The 18,325-nt window shown below is 37.7% G+C and overlaps 1 protein-coding gene across 4 annotated transcripts in view; it reads right to left on the bottom strand.

Moving 5' to 3' along the window:
* The window catches only part of LOC128641014 (vitamin D3 hydroxylase-associated protein), a 241,528-nt gene that overhangs the window by 190,546 nt on the left and 32,657 nt on the right, over nucleotides 1–18,325 (bottom strand). For all 4 annotated transcript variants that reach the window (XR_008399423.1, XM_053693534.1, XM_053693533.1 and 1 more), the window contains 3 exons: nucleotides 9,769–9,975; nucleotides 3,120–3,160; nucleotides 2,150–2,274 (listed from right to left, as the gene is read on the bottom strand). Coding sequence is in view for 3 of the 4 variants with exons in the window: in XM_053693534.1 (XP_053549509.1) it covers nucleotides 2,150–2,274; nucleotides 3,120–3,160; nucleotides 9,769–9,975 (373 nt within the window). In the remaining variant the exon portion in view is untranslated. The remainder of the gene's footprint in view (nucleotides 1–2,149; nucleotides 2,275–3,119; nucleotides 3,161–9,768; nucleotides 9,976–18,325) is intronic.

The raw sequence follows: 18,325 nt of genomic DNA on the forward strand, positions 1-18,325 counted from the left end.
AACATCAGCCATAGATATAACAGGTCTAAGAATATAGCAAGTATGTAAATATGCCCTTCTTAGATAAGATCCAAGCTTTCTATCTAAAGGATCCTTGGCTCCAGGTAAAGGATACAATTTCTTAAACCTAGAAGAAGGGTTAAAAAAGGTACCAGGCTTAGATCATTACTAGCTTTATTCATAGGAGATTTAGACTCCTCAATACCCAAAGTAAACAAAACTTCCTTTAAGAGAGAACATAAAATAAAATCCTTAAAATCATTGCCTGCAATTCCTTGACAAGTGAGGTTCTCATTACCAAACCGCTGTGAAGAGCCAGTGAGTCTGCTATCACCTGACGGCTGTAAGGAGAGAGTATACCGGAGAGAGCAGGCTGGTTTGCTCTGACAACCAGTCTATTTCTACAAGCACATTGGTGTGCTCGGCCAGAGTGTGAGTACCCTGGGAACAGATTATTGCTGTATGTGTGGGTATTGTGGCTGTGGATACACACAATGGTCGCCCTTGTTTGTTTTTAACCCATACAGATTTGCCTGTAGTCGTTTGAAGAAGGGATTCAATTTAGCGACCATTGAGAGCCTACTGCTGTCGGCTGAAAGTGTATTGGACTTCACAATTGATCCAACAGACTGTTTGTTCTAGCTCACACATAGTGATACTTAACATTTAATGAGGTGCCACTTTTCATTCCTATCTCTTTAAGTATTTTTTATGTTATATATTTTATGGTTATTTTAGGACCCATTAGCGCCCTCTGGTGTTTCTTTGCACCTTTTTGGATTTTTCATTATACATAGCTTTTTTAGTATATGTGTTGTGAGGTGCAGCTTTTCATTATTTATATTGTCCAAGTATACTTTGTTATACTTTGCATTATCATATTGCTATTATTGTCTCCAAGTATACATTTCATTGCTAGGGGTTTATTGTAATAATTTTTGTTTTTTTTGGCTAGATTTTAGAGCCGTTTTGCACTGCATTTATGCAGCTCATTTAACAGTGGGTCATATATGTTATCGATACATCTTATGTTGTACCATAGCGCCCTCTAGTGATCTTTTCACATATTTATTCATAAAATACTGCATGAAAGCTCTTTAAATGTTTTCTGAGAACACTGAATGAGCTGGGTGCGAAGCTTATAAAAGCAATTTTGGTGGGAATTTTTTTTTTGGCGCCAACAAAATGATGACTCGTCACCCTATGACATAAATAGCATCATCACATGTGCGACATGCAAAGCTGTAGTGGAATTCTAATACACCTATAATACACCTATCACTCTAAAAAGTAGGTAAGAATTTTGATTGCATATACAAAAAAAACAAAATGTACCCTAATAAAGCCTAATGGATACTTTTATTATAGCTGCATAAAATGTGATTATCAACATTCCATGAGACTAACATAATACTTAGCATCCTAATTTATAAATAAATTACTAGCGCCAAAAAAAACCTGTATGTTTCACAGACACAAATAAAGTCGCTAAAAAAGTGCACTGAATTACTGACTCAAGGCATGTATACAAACAATATATAACAACTTTAGTTAAAAATTGCCCCATCCATAGCTGAGAGTGTCTTATATAATAAAAGTATTTATTTACGGTGTAAGACACCAATCCACATATAGCAGACAGCCAAACCAGTACTGAAACACATCAGCAGAGGTAATGGTACAAGAGTAGATTGTCGATCTATAAAGGGAGGCAGCAGATGAATCTCTGCGACCGATTTACAGAGAGCCTTATGAAAAGATTTCACATAGGTGAAAACATGGTATCATCAGAACAATACTCCCTTCACATCCCTCAGACAAACACTGCACTTAGAGAGAAACTGGGCTTAAATATGCTTAGAAGCGCCTTTCACTGAAGAAATCAAGCACATCATGCTTCCCCACCTCCTAAGGAGGCAAAGTTTGTAAAACTGAGGTATGAGTGAGGTGGGAGGTGTATTTATAGGCATTTGATGTTTGGGAAACTTTACCCCCTCCTGGTAGGAATGTATATCCCATACGTCACTAGCTTATGGACTCTTGCTACCTTTATGAAAGAAATTTGGATTTTATTTCCATTTAACGTATTTAGCAATCTCTGATCATTCATAGCACAGATATGATCTTTAATATCATTATCAAACGTTACCTCCTCATTGAAGGGAATTGGGGGGACGGTTGGGTCCAGTCGGAACATTTCTTCACAGAGTAGCGCTCTCATACACAGAGCCAGGCTCTCCACATCCCTCGCTAACGGTCCAGTCATTGCCATCACTAAAATAAAAACAGAGGCTGTGGAACGTTCCAACACTATGGGGAACTGGAATCATAAACTGACACTGCAGAACATTTTTAAATCAGTGTTTTCCTAGAAGTGCTTCTTGTAACTTTGGACCTTTCTAAATCTCTGGTTTTCTCAAGCTGTTCCTAAACACAGGGAAGTCCTCTATAGTGAGTGTCTGCACCTAAAAGCTGCTGTCAAAACACTTTAAACATATAACATAGGTCCAGTTTAAAGGGGCAGTATACACCAATTTTCATATAACTGCATGTAATAGACACTACTATAAAGAATAATATGCACAGATACGGATATAAAAATCCAGTATAAAACGGTTTAAAAACTTACTTAGAAGTTCTCAGTTTAGCTCTGTTTAAAAGGTTACTGGAACACCCACTGCAAGTGGTTATTGAGCAAAAAGAGCAGACACTCCCACCCCCTTCCTTTGCATATGAAAAGAACCTTTACACAAACAGGAGCAAGCTGGTGTAGGTGTAGATCAGTATTCTCCTAAAACTTTGGGGCGTGGTTAGGAGTTTGAAAATCAGAGCAATATTATTTAAAAATAAGCAAAACTATCTATTTAAAAAAAACAAAAAACTGTATGAACTATATAAATGGATCATCTACAAAACATTTACATATGCAAAGAAAAATCTAGTGTATAATGTCCCTTTAAGAAAACAGGAACTTGGTGGCCCAGGGGAGAATGCTGGGAATGAGGGAAGGCTCTGGGTGATGAAGAAGGCATCCCTTGTGGTCAGCAGAACAGAGCTCCCAGATGTGACCAATCCTGCAAACTATCAAATGATGGGGAACTCGTTAGCAAGAGTCTTACCTGATTTTTGTCCAGGTGAGCTGGACATCACACCAATCTTGCTGAAAAAGGAACAAACAATATCTAATAAAGATTTGCACAATATAAAAAAAAAAATCATATATAAATTGTGAGTCTTTCCTACAGTGTTATTAGCACGATTAAAACACATAGGACTAGAGTATGAGTGGTGCACTAACAGATGCGCACAAGCGAAAAGGGATTTTTTGCGGCTCTTTGCGTGTGAGAGAAGTAGCGCAGGATTCTGAGCTCGCTTGAGCACAATTGAATTTAACATGTGTTGAGATGCTGCTACTTCAGAGCTCTGGTTTACTGTTGCACAAAAAATGAACAAAAAACATCAAAAATACATGTAAAATGTACAGTTACACTCATAACACTGTCTAATAAAACAATTTATTTTTTTAAAAAAGGTGCATTAAAAAGTTATAAGGGGGGGGGACTTCCGGGTAGCGGCCATGACAGGCTGCAAATTCATCAGCTCCTGCAACTTTCTGCACCAGAATGAGTAAAATTCCACTTTTACCACTTCATTGCATATTTTATTGGATCTTGGATATACAAGAAAGGGAGCCTGTTCACACCATGCTATTATCTGTTGCACAGAGATAATACTCAGCGTACCGGAACGATTCAAGGGTTGCGGCCTACCATCTCAATACCCCCCGGCAGGACATTAATCTGTCTCTGTCGTTAAGAAGCAGCGAATCCCGCAAATCGCTGCAAATTTTCTCCTCTACAAGGCACAATATCTTTTCAGAGAACCACTGTGTGTTTTACCCTTGCTTGCGGTACTTACTTATATACCCGCTATGCAGATCCCCTCAAGATTCCTGGGGGAGTTGCGCAGCTTGCTCCAAAACCATCATGCCGCCCTAGAAACTCAGCTTACAATGGCATTTGGTCTCGGCAGTGCTAATTTATCCTGTACTCTTACCCTACCTACAGCTTGTGAGATGGAAAGAGGGGAGGCTGGCGCTTTGGGGCCCCGGCGCCTAGCCCCTGCCTCCAGTACATCACATGTAAGCGGATTGCCTGGATCTACGGGAACAGTACAGCAGACTGACCCAGAGTTAGGAATAATGACACCAGCTGTTTTGAAAAACTTTACCAGCATGCTGCAAGTGCAAGTTGGAGCCTTCCTAGGACCACAATTGAAGAGACCGCAGGTGCGTGAAACTATGGAACGCAACAGGCAACTGCTTCCAGTACAAAAACAAGGCTGCTCCGGTGCGATTCCCTTGTTACAGGCTAAATGCCTCCCTTCAGCCGCACTGAAGCCGCATATGCTCCCCTGCGATGGAGCTTACGGATTGCCGATTAGGACACCATCATATATGCATTACCGTGTTGTTTGGGATCCAGGAGCCTTGCTCCCCTTTCATGCTCGAGGGGTGTCCTGAGGGCTAATAAGTATGGCAGTCAGCCGCTAACTGAGCATTAAGGTAAATCGTACTGACTGAGGAGCCAAGAGTGTGATGACTTTAAAGCCCATTACTACTTCAAGCAGTGTCTTTTTGCTCCCTATATAAGGCTGATGGATCTTATTGCATGGACTTTAGGTTAATGTACATTATTGCTCATATAGTTTTCCTTTTGCATGTTTACATTTATCTTTCATAATTAAGCACAGTTTGATACTAAACATTGGTGAATGCTCATGTTGCTCATATTCTATGAATCTGTGGTTGCATTATATTCTATGTATTTAAGCATTGTACAGGTTTTTTGAATTTTACTCTGAGGCTATAACCCCCTTTATATTGCGCTGCGAAATTTTTTCTCAATGGCCTTTAATGCAGGCTGGTCCTGCATATGTATCCTTACGTTGAGCTATGCTGGTACTTACACATATGCTACCTTGACCTGGCTTGAGAGCTGAATACCCGCAGGAGGTAGTATTATATTATACTGCTTATATCTTAGCATTCCCATTTAGGCATCCAGCATGGCCTAACCACAGTTATACCATTTGGCCGCATTAGCCCCTTCATTATCAATATAACCCTTCCTCTTACATATGCAATAAAGGGGATCTTCAGACCTGCAGTTACATCTCTTGTCAATAGGATATAAGTTAATATTACTTGCCAACTGTATCATAAGAATGTGCGCCATATTCAGTATGTTTTTCCTTGCAGTGCCCATGTACAGTATCATATGTCAAAGAGAGCATAACATGCAGATCATTTTTTCTAGTACCATTGCTTGGCTATTTAGTTTTAATTATTTTGTGTCATAAGAAAAGATACATCGACTTAGGGTAGTGACTCATAATTAGCTATTAAGAAATACTAGCATGGTGTCTAGTTTTTAGGGCTTGTCTGTTTCCAACCTGACTCCTCCCCTCTTTACTCATACAATGGTGGGGATCGTTAGAACAGTAGTTAAGTTTTATGATTACAGTAAGCGTATTTTTTTTTTCTTTTCAACTATTTTCTTTTCTTCTATATGTATAATAAGGGTTTATACCTTGTTTATTGTGTCAGCTTTACAGTTAACAGGTGTCGCATTATAAAACTGAAAATTATGAGGTGAATATAATGAGACCCATGAGTGGTCTCTACTACTTCAGACAGACTTCTGTAAACATCATTTATTCCTCTACAGACTGGGGTCCAAAAGCGGCCTCTTCTCTTGGTAAAGAAGTCTTTGATTTTTATAGGCATTTATAACTTATGTCTCTCAGGGGCATAATTGATATTATCAATCTCAAGCTTTGTAGTTCATTATGTATTTTGTATAGATATACCTTGTTATTGCTACTTTTTTCTGTATAACTGTGTAATGCTTCACTGTTTTGCCTGTATGCCGAAAATTTCCCTCAATAAAAAAAAAAAAAAAAAGTTATAAGGGATCAAAGATAGGTAGTCTCAGATGTTAGGAAAAAAAAAAGAAAAGGGATTTAACAGACATATACTGTACATGTATAAAAAGAGAGAAGCGCTCAACCTGGGAACGAACAATAGCATAATAGCTTGTTCTATGGCTAGTTACCACCCTAGAAGCAGCCTCTTTTTGCTCAATAAGTCTCCCTAAGTGTGATGCGGGAATCCAGACGTGGACCTGTTGCTCAGTGTGCCTAGAGGGATATGGCTGCACCTCACTGACGAGGCCCACAATAGGCCGAAACGTACGTCTGGGGTTTTGCTGTTTCTCTTGTTCAGAGAGGGATTGCCTGGTATTTCGGGGCTGGACTGTACTGTGAAGTCAGGATCAGACTGATATGCTACAGAAAAGTTCTTCTCTGTGAAAGGCACATATTGAGCAAAAAGAGGCTGCTTTTAGGGTGGTAAATAGCCATAGAACAAGCTATTATGCTATTGTTCGTTCCCAGGTTGAGTGCTTCTCTCTTTTTATATATATGTACATGTATATATATATATATATATATATATATATATATATATATATATATATATATATATATATATATATATGTGTGTGTGTGTGTGTGTGTGTGTGTGTGTGTGTGTGTGTATGTGTGTATATATATATATATATATATATATATATATATATATACACATACACACATACATACATACATACATACATACATAATCTCACAAAAGTGAGTACACCCCTCACATTTTATTATATCTTTTCATATGACAACACTGAAGAAATTACACTTTGCTACAATGTAAAGTAGTGAGTGTACAGCCAGTATAACAGTGTACATTTGCTGTCCCCTCAAAATAACTCAACACACAGCCATTAATGTGTAAACCGTTGGCAACAAAAGTGAGTGCACCCCTAAGTGGAAATGTCCAAATTGGGCCCAATTAGCCATTTTCCCTCTCTGGCGTTATGTTACTCGTTAGTGTTACAAGGTCTCAGGTGTGAATGGGGAGCAGATACGCTAAATTTGGTGTTATCGCTCTCACACTCTCTCATACTGGTCACTGGAAGCTCAACATGGCACCTCATGGCAAAGAACTCTCTGAGGATCTGAAAAAAAGAATTGTTGCTCTACATAAAGATGGCCTAGGAAATAAGAAGATTGCCAAGACCCTAAACTGAGCTGCAGCATGGTGGGCAAGACCACACAGTGGTTTCACAGGACAGGTTCCACTCAGAACAGGCCTCGCCATGGTCGACCAAAGAAGTTGAGTGCATGTGTTCAGCATCATATCCAGAGGTTGTCTTTGGGAAATAGACGTATGAGTGCTGCCAGCATTGCTGCAGAGGTTGAAGGGGTGGGGGGTCAGCCTGTCAGTGCTCAGACCATATGCCGCACACTGCATCAAATTGGTCAGCAAGACTGTCGTCCCAGAAGGAAGCCTCTTCTAAAGATGATGCACAAGAAAACAGTTTACTGAAGACAAGCAGACTAAGGACATGGATTACTGAACCATGTCCTGTGGTCTGATGCAACCAAGATAAACTTGATTGGTTCAGATGGTGTCAAGCGTGTGTGGCGACAACCAGGTGAGGAGTACAAAGACAAGTGTGTCTTGTCTAGAGTCAAGCATGGTGGTAGGAGTGCCATAGTCTGGGCCTGAATGAGTGCTGTCGGCACTGGGGAGGTACAGTTCATTGAGGAAACCATGAATGCCAACATGTACTTTAAGTACTTTAACATACTGAAGCAAAGCATTATCCCCTCCCTTCAGAGACTGGGCCGCAGGGCAGTTTGACCACTGCCATGCTAAAGAAGCTGGGGGTAAAGGTGATGGACTGGCCAAGCATGTCTCCAGTTTTAAACCCTATTGAGCATCTGTGGGGCCTTCAGAAACAGAAGGTGGGGGAGTGCAAGGTCTTTAACATCCACCAGCTCCGTGATGTTGTCATGGAGGAGTGGAAGAGGACTCCAGTGGCAACCTGTGAAACTCTGGTGAACGCCATGCCCAAGAGGGTTAAGGCAGTGCTGGAAAATAATGGTGGCCACACAAAATATTGACACTTTGGGCCCAATTTGAACATTTCCACTTAGGGGTGTACTCATTTTTTGCCAACGGTTTAGACATTAATGGCTGCGTGTTGAGTTATTTTGAGGGGACAGCAAATTTACACTGTTATACAGGCTGTACACGCACTACTTTACATTGTATCGAAGTGTAATTTCTTCAGTGTTGTCACATGAAAAGTTAATTTAAAATATTTACAAAAATGTGAGGAGGGGTGTACTCACCATGTCATTTTTATATATGGATACATAATTAAAAGTTAATTTTTATGAAAACAGTGAGTGCCTTTTTTTGCTGGGACTGTATATATATATATATATATATATATATATATATATATATATATATATATACACACACACACATATATATATATATATATATATATATATATATATATATATATACACACACATATGAAGTCTATGGGGGAATACAGACTTTTCCACTCAACTAAATCCTATGCTCTCCAACATTTCATCCCTCTCTTGCCAAAACCTCATGGCTTTATAGTATAATTCGGCACTAAAACCAACACTTGACAAAGCTGCACCCTCCACTGTTCGCCGTACATCAAATCACTCAACGGAAACCGTGGAACACCAAACAGACCAGATATCTTCAGCGATGTTCACGGGCTGCTGAACGGCAGTGGAGGAAATCACGCACCTGTGCTGATTTTCGGCATTATAAATTCATCCTTAACGGGTCATGAAACACAACATTTTTCTTTCATGATTCAGATAGAGAACACATTTAACAACTTTCTAATTTACTTCTATTATCTAATCTGTTTCATTCACTTGGTATTATTTATTGAAGGAGCAGCATCGTACTAATGGTTTCTAACTGAACACATGGGTGAGCCAATCACAATCAATAAATATATGCAGCCACCAATCAACAGCTAGAACCTAGGTTCTCTGCTGCTCCTGGGCTTGCCTAGATAAACTTTTCAGCAAAGGACAACAAGAGAAGGAAGCAAATTAAATAATAGAAGTAAACTTGAAAGTTGTTTAAAATTGTATTCTCTATCTGAATCATGAAAGAAAATTTTTGGGTTTCATGTCCCTTTAAGTCCTACAACTCTGCGCTCAGCCTGGCCAAACAAGTCTATTTCTCCTCCCTTGTGTCATCTCACGCATCCAACCCCAGAAAGCTGTTCTCAACTTTTCACTCCCTTCTACGTCTGCCTGCACCCCCCGCCAACTACAACCCTCATTGCTCAGATTATTGCTGCTCACTTCAAAAATAAAAATGACACCATTAGAAAAGAGATCTACAACTCACACCCCTCAAACCCAGCAATGCTACCCACCCCTTCTATTAACAAAACTCTATGCTACTTCCCTCCTGTAACAGAGGAAGAAGTCTCTGCACTCCTATCCTTGGCTCATCTCACAACCTGCCCACTTGATCCTATTAGTTCACGACTTCTTCCCTCTCTCTCTGCTTCACTAACCCCTACCCTAACTCATCTATTTAACCAATCTCTCACCGCTGGCACATTTGCTGATACATTCAAGCATGCGTGATTAGCGTGCTTTATAAGTACCCAATACATACATACATGCAAGGGGAGGGAAATGAAATAACTGAAATTTGTCACAAAAAATAACTACTACACATCTGAAATTCAAATTAAGTGCTATTGCATTGTATTTTTATTATGCATTTGTTGATTATGCAATTCTACTGTATTTAATGATCCTATAAATGTCAAACAAGGAACCAACCTGATTCTGTTACCACTTAGCTTCAAGCCACACAGTCCACAGAAAGAGCAGGGAAATCGTATACTTCCCCCGATATCTGAGCCAAAGCCCAAAATGGACCCCCCAGCTGAAATGAGAGCACCTTCCCCTCCAGAGGATCCTCCAGGCGTCTTCTTGTGGTTAAGAGGATTTAGTGTCCGTCCAAAGATAAGATTACTGCAGTCATAGCTGTGAAAAGTGACAAGGAAATTAAAATCAAATCAAGAATGCAAAAGACTCATATGTCCAATTAAAGGTACAGTCAACACTAAAATTGTTATTATTTAAAAAGATAGATAACGCCTTTACTAGCCATTCCCCAGCTTTGCACAACCAACATTGTTATATTAATATACTTTATAACATTTAAACCTCCAGATTTCTCTGTTTCTAAGACACTAAAGACAGCCTCTTATCACATGCTTTTTTATTAGCTTTTCACTACAGGAGAATGCTAGTTCATGTGGGCCATGTAGATAACATTGTGCTCACTCACATAGAGTTATTTAAGAGTCAGCACAACACAGAACTAATTGGCTAAAATGCAAGTCAATAGATAATAAATAAAATGTCATGTGAGCAGGGGCTGTTAGAGAGGCTTTAGATACAAGGTAAAAAGTATATTAATATAACAGTAATCCAAAAAGGTGCAAAGAAAACACCAGAGCGCGCTAATGGGTCCTAAAATGACCATATGATATATAACATGTAAAATGCTTAAAAAGATAAGAATGAAAAGTGGCACCTCATTAAATGTTAAGTGTCACAATATATGAGTCCACAATGTGTGAGCTAGAACAAACAGTCTGTTGGATCAATCGTAAAGTTCAATACACTTTCAGCCGACAGCAGTAGGCTCTCACTGGTCTCAAAATTGACTCCCTTCTTCAAACGGCAACAGGCCAATCTGTGTGGGTTAAAAACAAACAAAGGGCGACCATTGTTTGTATCCACAGCCACAATACCCCACACACAGCAATATTCTGTTCCCAGGGTACTCACACTTTGGCCGAGCACACCAATGTGCTTGTAGAAATAGACTGGTTATTAGAGCAAACCAGCTTGCTCTCTCCGGTGTACTTTCTCCTTACAGCCGTCAGATGATAGCAGTCTCACAGCGGTTTGGTAATGAGAACCTCACTTGTCAATGAATTGCAGGCAATGATTATAAAATAAAATCCTTTAATCATTGATAAAACAAGAGTCCTTAAAATACAAGTAGGTGAACAATGTGTAACAGTAGTATTTGCTACGCGTTTCTCGGCTCACTTGGCCGTTTCCTCAGGCATAATACTACAAACTTTTGAACCGGCTATATAATGCCACTCATTACCAAACCTGTAATTACTCCCTCCCCTTTCCTTTACTTGGGGGTGTGTACAATCTAACCAATGAGTGCCTATCATCCTCCGACTTATAAATAGCCACCATATTAATACTGTCTCCCTCCTAATAAATATATATAATATCATATGTCCATAGTGATATCCCTATGTTAACTTCACACATCAATACATGCATATCATATTAAAATTAGATGATACGATTGATGTGGTCACTTGACGACCCTGTTTTCACACAGCAAATTTTGTTGGAATTAGCGTATATTGACCCCACCTCTATACAGATGTCTATATATATATATATATAAAAACGGGAAGCAATCCAGTTCAATATTTACAAGTATAGTCATACAAAATTGTTAAAAATATATATATGTCGCCACCTTAATTGTCTAAATCCAATATAGAACTGTTATTAAACACATAGATAAAAGCGATATTGTGGCTATATCGTTCTAAATTTTAAATTTGCGTAAGGTCAATAATTATAAAATATTTTATGATATTCTAGCTATATGTTTCTAAAAAAAAATTGCGCAAGAGTACAATCCTAATCGATAAATACTGCAGTATTTACTGTATTATAATGGTATGTAGGGAACGAAATATTTATAAGACCCAAAGTTCTATATACTCAAATGAAATATAAATACCAACTCAAATCTCGCCAAATGATGGGCATCTATATGTACGAGACACTAACGAGAAATAGAGAAAAAAAAATTATAAAAATATTTACAAATACCTTTTTAGTGTTTGTGTCCTATAAATGTGCACATATGTGCCTAAAATATAGTGAGCTAGTGGTGGTAGAATATAGGTTATTCTAACACTAAATAATGTTACAAACTAACCATTGAAGATGGTTATGTTTGCTCCAGTGATGCGTAATTACGATGTATAGTGCACAAACTTCTAAGTCAAATGTTTGAAGTGGAAGTGTAATTGGTGCTTGAGAACTGATAATGTTTGCAGCTTATATTTGGTTTGCACCATAACTGGCTATCCTCAGCTATAGTGTATCCAGATAATGAAATAATATGTGAATATAATTTTCGATTATCTGATCCATCTCACATTTAATGTATTTGCTAAATTCAAAAAATACTCGATATTAGTAAAATAAAGAAATAGTGAATAAGATTTCATATTTATATCAATTGGTATTATGTTTGAATAAGAAAGTGAAGTAAATATAAGTGATAAATAATAAATATATGTGATAAAATGCTAGTTAGCTGTGTGATCCTACTCTTATAAATGTTATGTGACTAAGATGTGTACCTGCAGTGTCTACAATCAACGATTTAAGATCTATGGGGTAATGTATTCAATGATACAAATGGTCTAATATCTAAACGGGATGTATATCCTACTAACTAGTGTGATATATAACATAAAAAAGGGGATGAAAATAAGTGTAGTGACGATTATGTCATCAATTCTAATCAGACCACATAGGAATTATTAACACTATCAAACCTAGTATATATAATAATCAATGTGAGATAATATAATAAATAAATGTGAATATATACATATATAGTAACAGAATTCTTGTCAAATTATACAAGAGCTCATAACTATACTCCAAATAGACTAATATTAATATCGATCATGAATTGTGTGATACTATGTGTACAGTGAGACACAAATATGGACTATGTCTATGTATAATGACAGAAGATTAGTCAATTTGTGAGAGAACTCTTGTCTCATCACATTAAAAATATATAATCAAATATAAGATCTGAGAAGGTAATGTGAACAACTTCTATATATAGCCCTACATGAGTATACTGCTAAAAAAATAATAATAAATATAACTCTACATACCTGAGGGACAAGTGTAATACACTAGCTCTCAAAAGGCTGCAGAGTCTATGACCTCATGGAGTCCATCAGGAAACAAAGAACCAAATCTGTGGATCCAATAAGTCTCCCTTTGACGCAACTTATTGAATCTATTAGAGCAAGGCATGCTTTCTAGCGGTGTAATTTTAAAACTACAAGGTTCCCCATTGTGTTCTTGAATGTAGTTTCTGGATACACTATGCTTGTCTGATTTTTTTCTAACATTTCTAAGGTGTTCACTCCATCTGGTGTGTATATTACGTGTAGTGCGCCCAAGGTACTGTACCCCACACTTGCAGAATAACGTAAATAACAAATGTTGAGCTGCAGTTGAGGTGTTCTCCGATTTGGAATACTTCCCCAGTCGTCTGGGCTTTAATATTTTTTGCGCCATGAGTTATAAAATGGCACATATGGCATCTAGATCTCCCACACCTGTAGGCGCCTCTATGGTTTGTTCCATTGCTGAATGTGTTCCTAATGGCCTTTTTCGATATTTGACTTGTGTGAGTTTGAGCACTATACATCGTAATTACGCATCACTGGAGCAAACATAACCATCTTCAATGGTTAGTTTGTAACATTATTTAGTGTTAGAATAACCTATATTCTACCACCACTAGCTCACTATATTTTAGGCACGTATGTGCACATTTATAGGACACAAACACTAAAAAGGTATTTGTAAATATTTTTATAAATTTTTTTTCTCTATTTCTCGTTAGTGTCTCGTACATATAGATGCCCATCATTTGGCGAGATTTTAGTTGGTATTTATATTTCATTTGAGTATATAGAAATTTGGGTCTTATAAATATTTCATTCCCTACATACCATTATAATACAGTAAATACTGCAGTATTTATCAATTAGGATTGTACTCTTGCGCAAAAAAATTTTTAGAAACATATAGCTAGAATATCATAACATATTTTATAATTATTGACCTTACGCAAATTTAAAATTTAGAACGATATAGCCACAATATCGCTTTCATCTATGTGTTTAATAACAGTTCTATATTGGATTTAGACTATTAAGGTGGCGACATATATATTTTTTTAATATTTTTAACAATTTTTTATGACTATACTTGTAAATATTGAACTGGATTGCTTCCCGTTTATATATATATATATATATATATATATATATATATATATATATATATTTTACTCAAAGGGCAACTGGTAAAACATCTATCTGGTTGAGCTTTGGAGACGAACAGGTTTCACTGCCGAGGCGTATCAAGGTTGGCTATCCTTGTTATTTGTATGAACTATCCTTGTCATTAGTATGAACTATAGAGATCATGATAGAGGCTAAATAAAATCAGCTGCTCTAGACATCTGTATAGAGGTGGGGTCATTATACGCTAATTCCAACAAAATTTGCTGTGTGAAAACAGGGTCGGCAAGCGACCACAGCAATCGTATCATCTAATTTTAATATGATATGTATGTATTGATGTGTGAAGTTAACATAGGGATATCGCTATGGACATATGATATTATATATATTTATTAGGAGGGAGAGAGTATTAATATGGTGGCTATTTATAAGTCTGAGGATGATAGGCACTCATTGGTTAGATTGTACACACCCCCAAGTAAAGGAAAGGGGAGGGAGTAATTACAGGTTTGGTAATGAGCGGCATTATATAGCCGGTTCAAAAGTTTGTTGTATTATGCCTGAGGAAACGGCCAAGTGAGCCGAGAAACGCGTAGCAAATACTACTGTTACACATTGTTCACCTACTTGTATTTTAAGGACTCTTGTTTTATCAATGATTAAAGGATTTTATTTTATAATCATTGCCTGCAATTCCTTGACAAGTGAGGTTCTCATTACCAAACCGCTGTGAAGAGCCAGTGAGACTGCTATCATCTGACGGCTGTAAGGAGAAAGTACACCGGAGAGAGCAAGCTGGTTTGCTCTAACAACCAGTCTATTTCTACAAGCACATTGGTGTGCTCGGCCAAAGTGCGAGTACCCTGGGAACAGAATATTGCTGTGTGTGGGGGTATTGTGGCTGTGGATACACACAATGGTCGCCCTTTGTTTGTTTTTAACCCACACAGATTGGCCTGTTACCGTTTGAAGAAGGGAGTCAATTTTGAGACCAGTGAGAGCCTACTGCTGTCGGCTGAAAGTGTATTGAACTTTACGATTGATCCAACAGACTGTTTGTTCTAGCTCACACATAGTGGACTCATATATTGTGACACTTAACATTTAATGAGGTGCCATTTTTCATTCTTATTTTTTTAAGCATTTTACATGTTATATATCATATGGTCATTTTAGGACCCATTAGCGCCCTCTGGTGTTTTCTTTGCACCTTTTTGGATTTTTATTATACATAGCTTTTTTAGTATATGTTTTGTGAGGTGCAGCTTTTTATTATATATGTTGTCCTAGTATAATTTTATTTATACTTTGCCTTATTATTAGGGTTGCACCGATACCGATACTAGTATCGGTATCGGTACCGATACCAAGTATTTGCATGAGTACTTGTACTCGTGCAAATGCACCGATACTTAAACCGATACCTCCACTTCCTACCCATATGCTGTCTTGTGGCGTTTTTTTCAAACTGCATGTTACCATTTCATTTTAAACTGGAGTGGAGACTAAATTAAAAATTGTTTACTACTGTTCTGCCCATACAAATTGCTGTTATTTGTATTATTGTAGGAGAGATTACTGTACCACGTTCAGACAAACCCCTGAAGTACTGGGCAGTTAATAAACAGATTTCCAGCTCTGGCTTAAATGGCCCAAAAATATATTTCTGCCCCATGCAGTAGTGTGGAAAGTGAAAGACTGTTCAACTTAGAGTCAAACCTCCATACAAATGTCAGATTGATGTTATATAACAGCCCTACAACCCAATTGCATTACCCCTTTAAATTTAATATTTTATTGTAATATTTTTTTATTTATAAACATGTTCAGTGAACTTTTTTATTATTTCATAATGTCATTTGAATTACAGTCCTTTATAATTATAAAGAAGGAATCTTAAATAATTAGTCTGTATTGTGCTTGGTAAACTGTCACATAACATTAAAAAAAGTATCGGTAATTGGTATCGGCGAGTATTTGAAAACAAGTATCGGTACTTGTACTCAGTCATAAAAAAATGGTATCGGTGCAACCCTACTTATTATATTGCTACCATCGTCTCCAAGCATATATTCCATTGCTAGGGGATTTATTGTAATAATTTTTATACAGCTTACTTAACAGTGGGTAATATATACTATCGATACATCTTAAGTTGTACCATAGCGCCCTCTAGTGATCTTTTCACATATTTATTCTTTAGAATTAACACAACGGTGTTGGTTATGCAAAACTGGGGAATGGGTAATAAAGGGATTATTTATATTTTAAAACAATAAAAATTCTGGTGTAGACTGTCCCTTTAAGTTTTGTTAAAAAATGTAAATCCTCTCTCTAGGCATTTATCTATCAGCAGCACAAAACACAATGTCTGACATCATCAGCCATAGGATAGGTTGGTATGAGGAAATTCACGAAGCGAGTTACCACAGCACTACACAGATACATTACCCCAACATGTTCACTTTATTTATGCAAAACAGAAAGAGAAGCAGTCTGCCAGGAACGAACAGCAGCATCAATAGCTTGTTCTATGGCCCGGTTGCCACCTGGGAGTAGCTTCTTTCTGCCCAATTGTGCTTTTCACAGAGGAAAACTTTCCTGTAGTATATCAGTCTAGACTCTGATCCCGCAGACATGGTCAGTCCAGCCCTTAAATACCAGGCAATTGTTCTCTGAACAAGGAACAGGACAACCCCAGACCATCATTTTTTACTATTAAAGGGACAGTATACACCAATGTTCAAATAACTGCATGTTATAGAAACTACTATAAAGAAATGATGCACAGATACGGATATAAAAATCCTGTATAAAACTGTTTAAAAACTTACTTAGAAGCTCTTAGTTTAGCTCTGTTGAAAAGGTAGCTGGAAAGCCCACTGCAAGTGGTAAATAAGACACTCCCCCCTCCCCCTTCTTTTGCATATGAAAAGACCCTTTACACAAACAGCAGCAAGCTGGAGTAGGTGTCCGACGGTATTCTCAAAACTTTGGGGCTTGGTTAGGAGTCTGAAAATCACAGCAATGATATTTAAAAATAAGCAAAACTATACATTTAAAAAAACAAAACAAAAAATAAAAAAAAACTTTCTGGGCAATATAAATAGATCATCTACAAAACATTTATGCAAAGAAAAAAATGAGTGTATAATGTCCGTTTAAGGCAGGATCAGACTGATATGCTACAGGAAAGTTCTTCTCTGTGAAAGGCACATGTTGAGCAAAAAGAGGCTGTATCTAGGGTGGTAACTAGCCATAGAACAAGCTATTATGCTATTGTTTGTTCCCAGGTTGAGCGCTTCTCGCTTTTTCTTTATGCAAATGATGACGCTTAGGGAAGTCTCCCTAAGTGTGATGCAGGAATCCAGACGTGGACCCCGTTGCTCAGTGTTCAGGAAGGTAAACTCAGGAGCGTGCAGTTTTGCAAAAAGTTTATAAATTTGCAAGATCATTAGATGGCAGCACTTTTTTTTCTGCCATATATTGCTCCAGACATGTTTGATACCTATGTATTCAATAAAGGATACCATGAGAATGAAGCAATTTTGATAATAAAAGAAAATTAGAAAGTTGTTTAAAGTCATGAATCATGAAAGAAAAATGTTGGGTTTCATGTCCTTTTAAACACATTCAGCTAGATTGTGAGTTGTGCGTTACGAGTGAAAAATCAGTGTTATGGCTCTTTTTCACTACCGCTGGTATTACAGGTGTTGCAGGTATAGCTGTACCGCACACCGTTTTGGCCATAACGCAACGTAACTACCGCACGTTTCAAAATGTCCTTTTTTTAATGGGACTTCCATAGGGCCGGTATTACGAGTTTGCCTGTCCGGCCAAAAAGTGAGCGGTACAGCCTATAACTACAAGATCTGTACCGCCACCTGAAAGTCAGTAGTTATGGGTTTTACGTTACAGAGCTGTACCATAAAACTCATAACTAAAGTGTTACAAAGTACACTAACACCCATAAACTACCTATTAACCCCTAAACCGAGGCCCTCCCGCATCTCAAACACTAAAATAAAATTATTAACCCCTAATCTGCCGCTCCAGACATCGTTCCCACTATAAAAAACATATTAACCCCTAAACCTCCGCACTCCCACTAGTTAAATATTATTAACCCCTAATCTGCTGCCCCCAATGTCGTCGCCACCTACATACACTTATTAACGCCTAATCTGCTGTCCCTAACATTGCCGCAACCT

This window comes from Bombina bombina, chromosome 10 (assembly GCF_027579735.1).
Source record: "Bombina bombina isolate aBomBom1 chromosome 10, aBomBom1.pri, whole genome shotgun sequence".
NCBI lineage: Eukaryota > Metazoa > Chordata > Amphibia > Anura > Bombinatoridae > Bombina > Bombina bombina.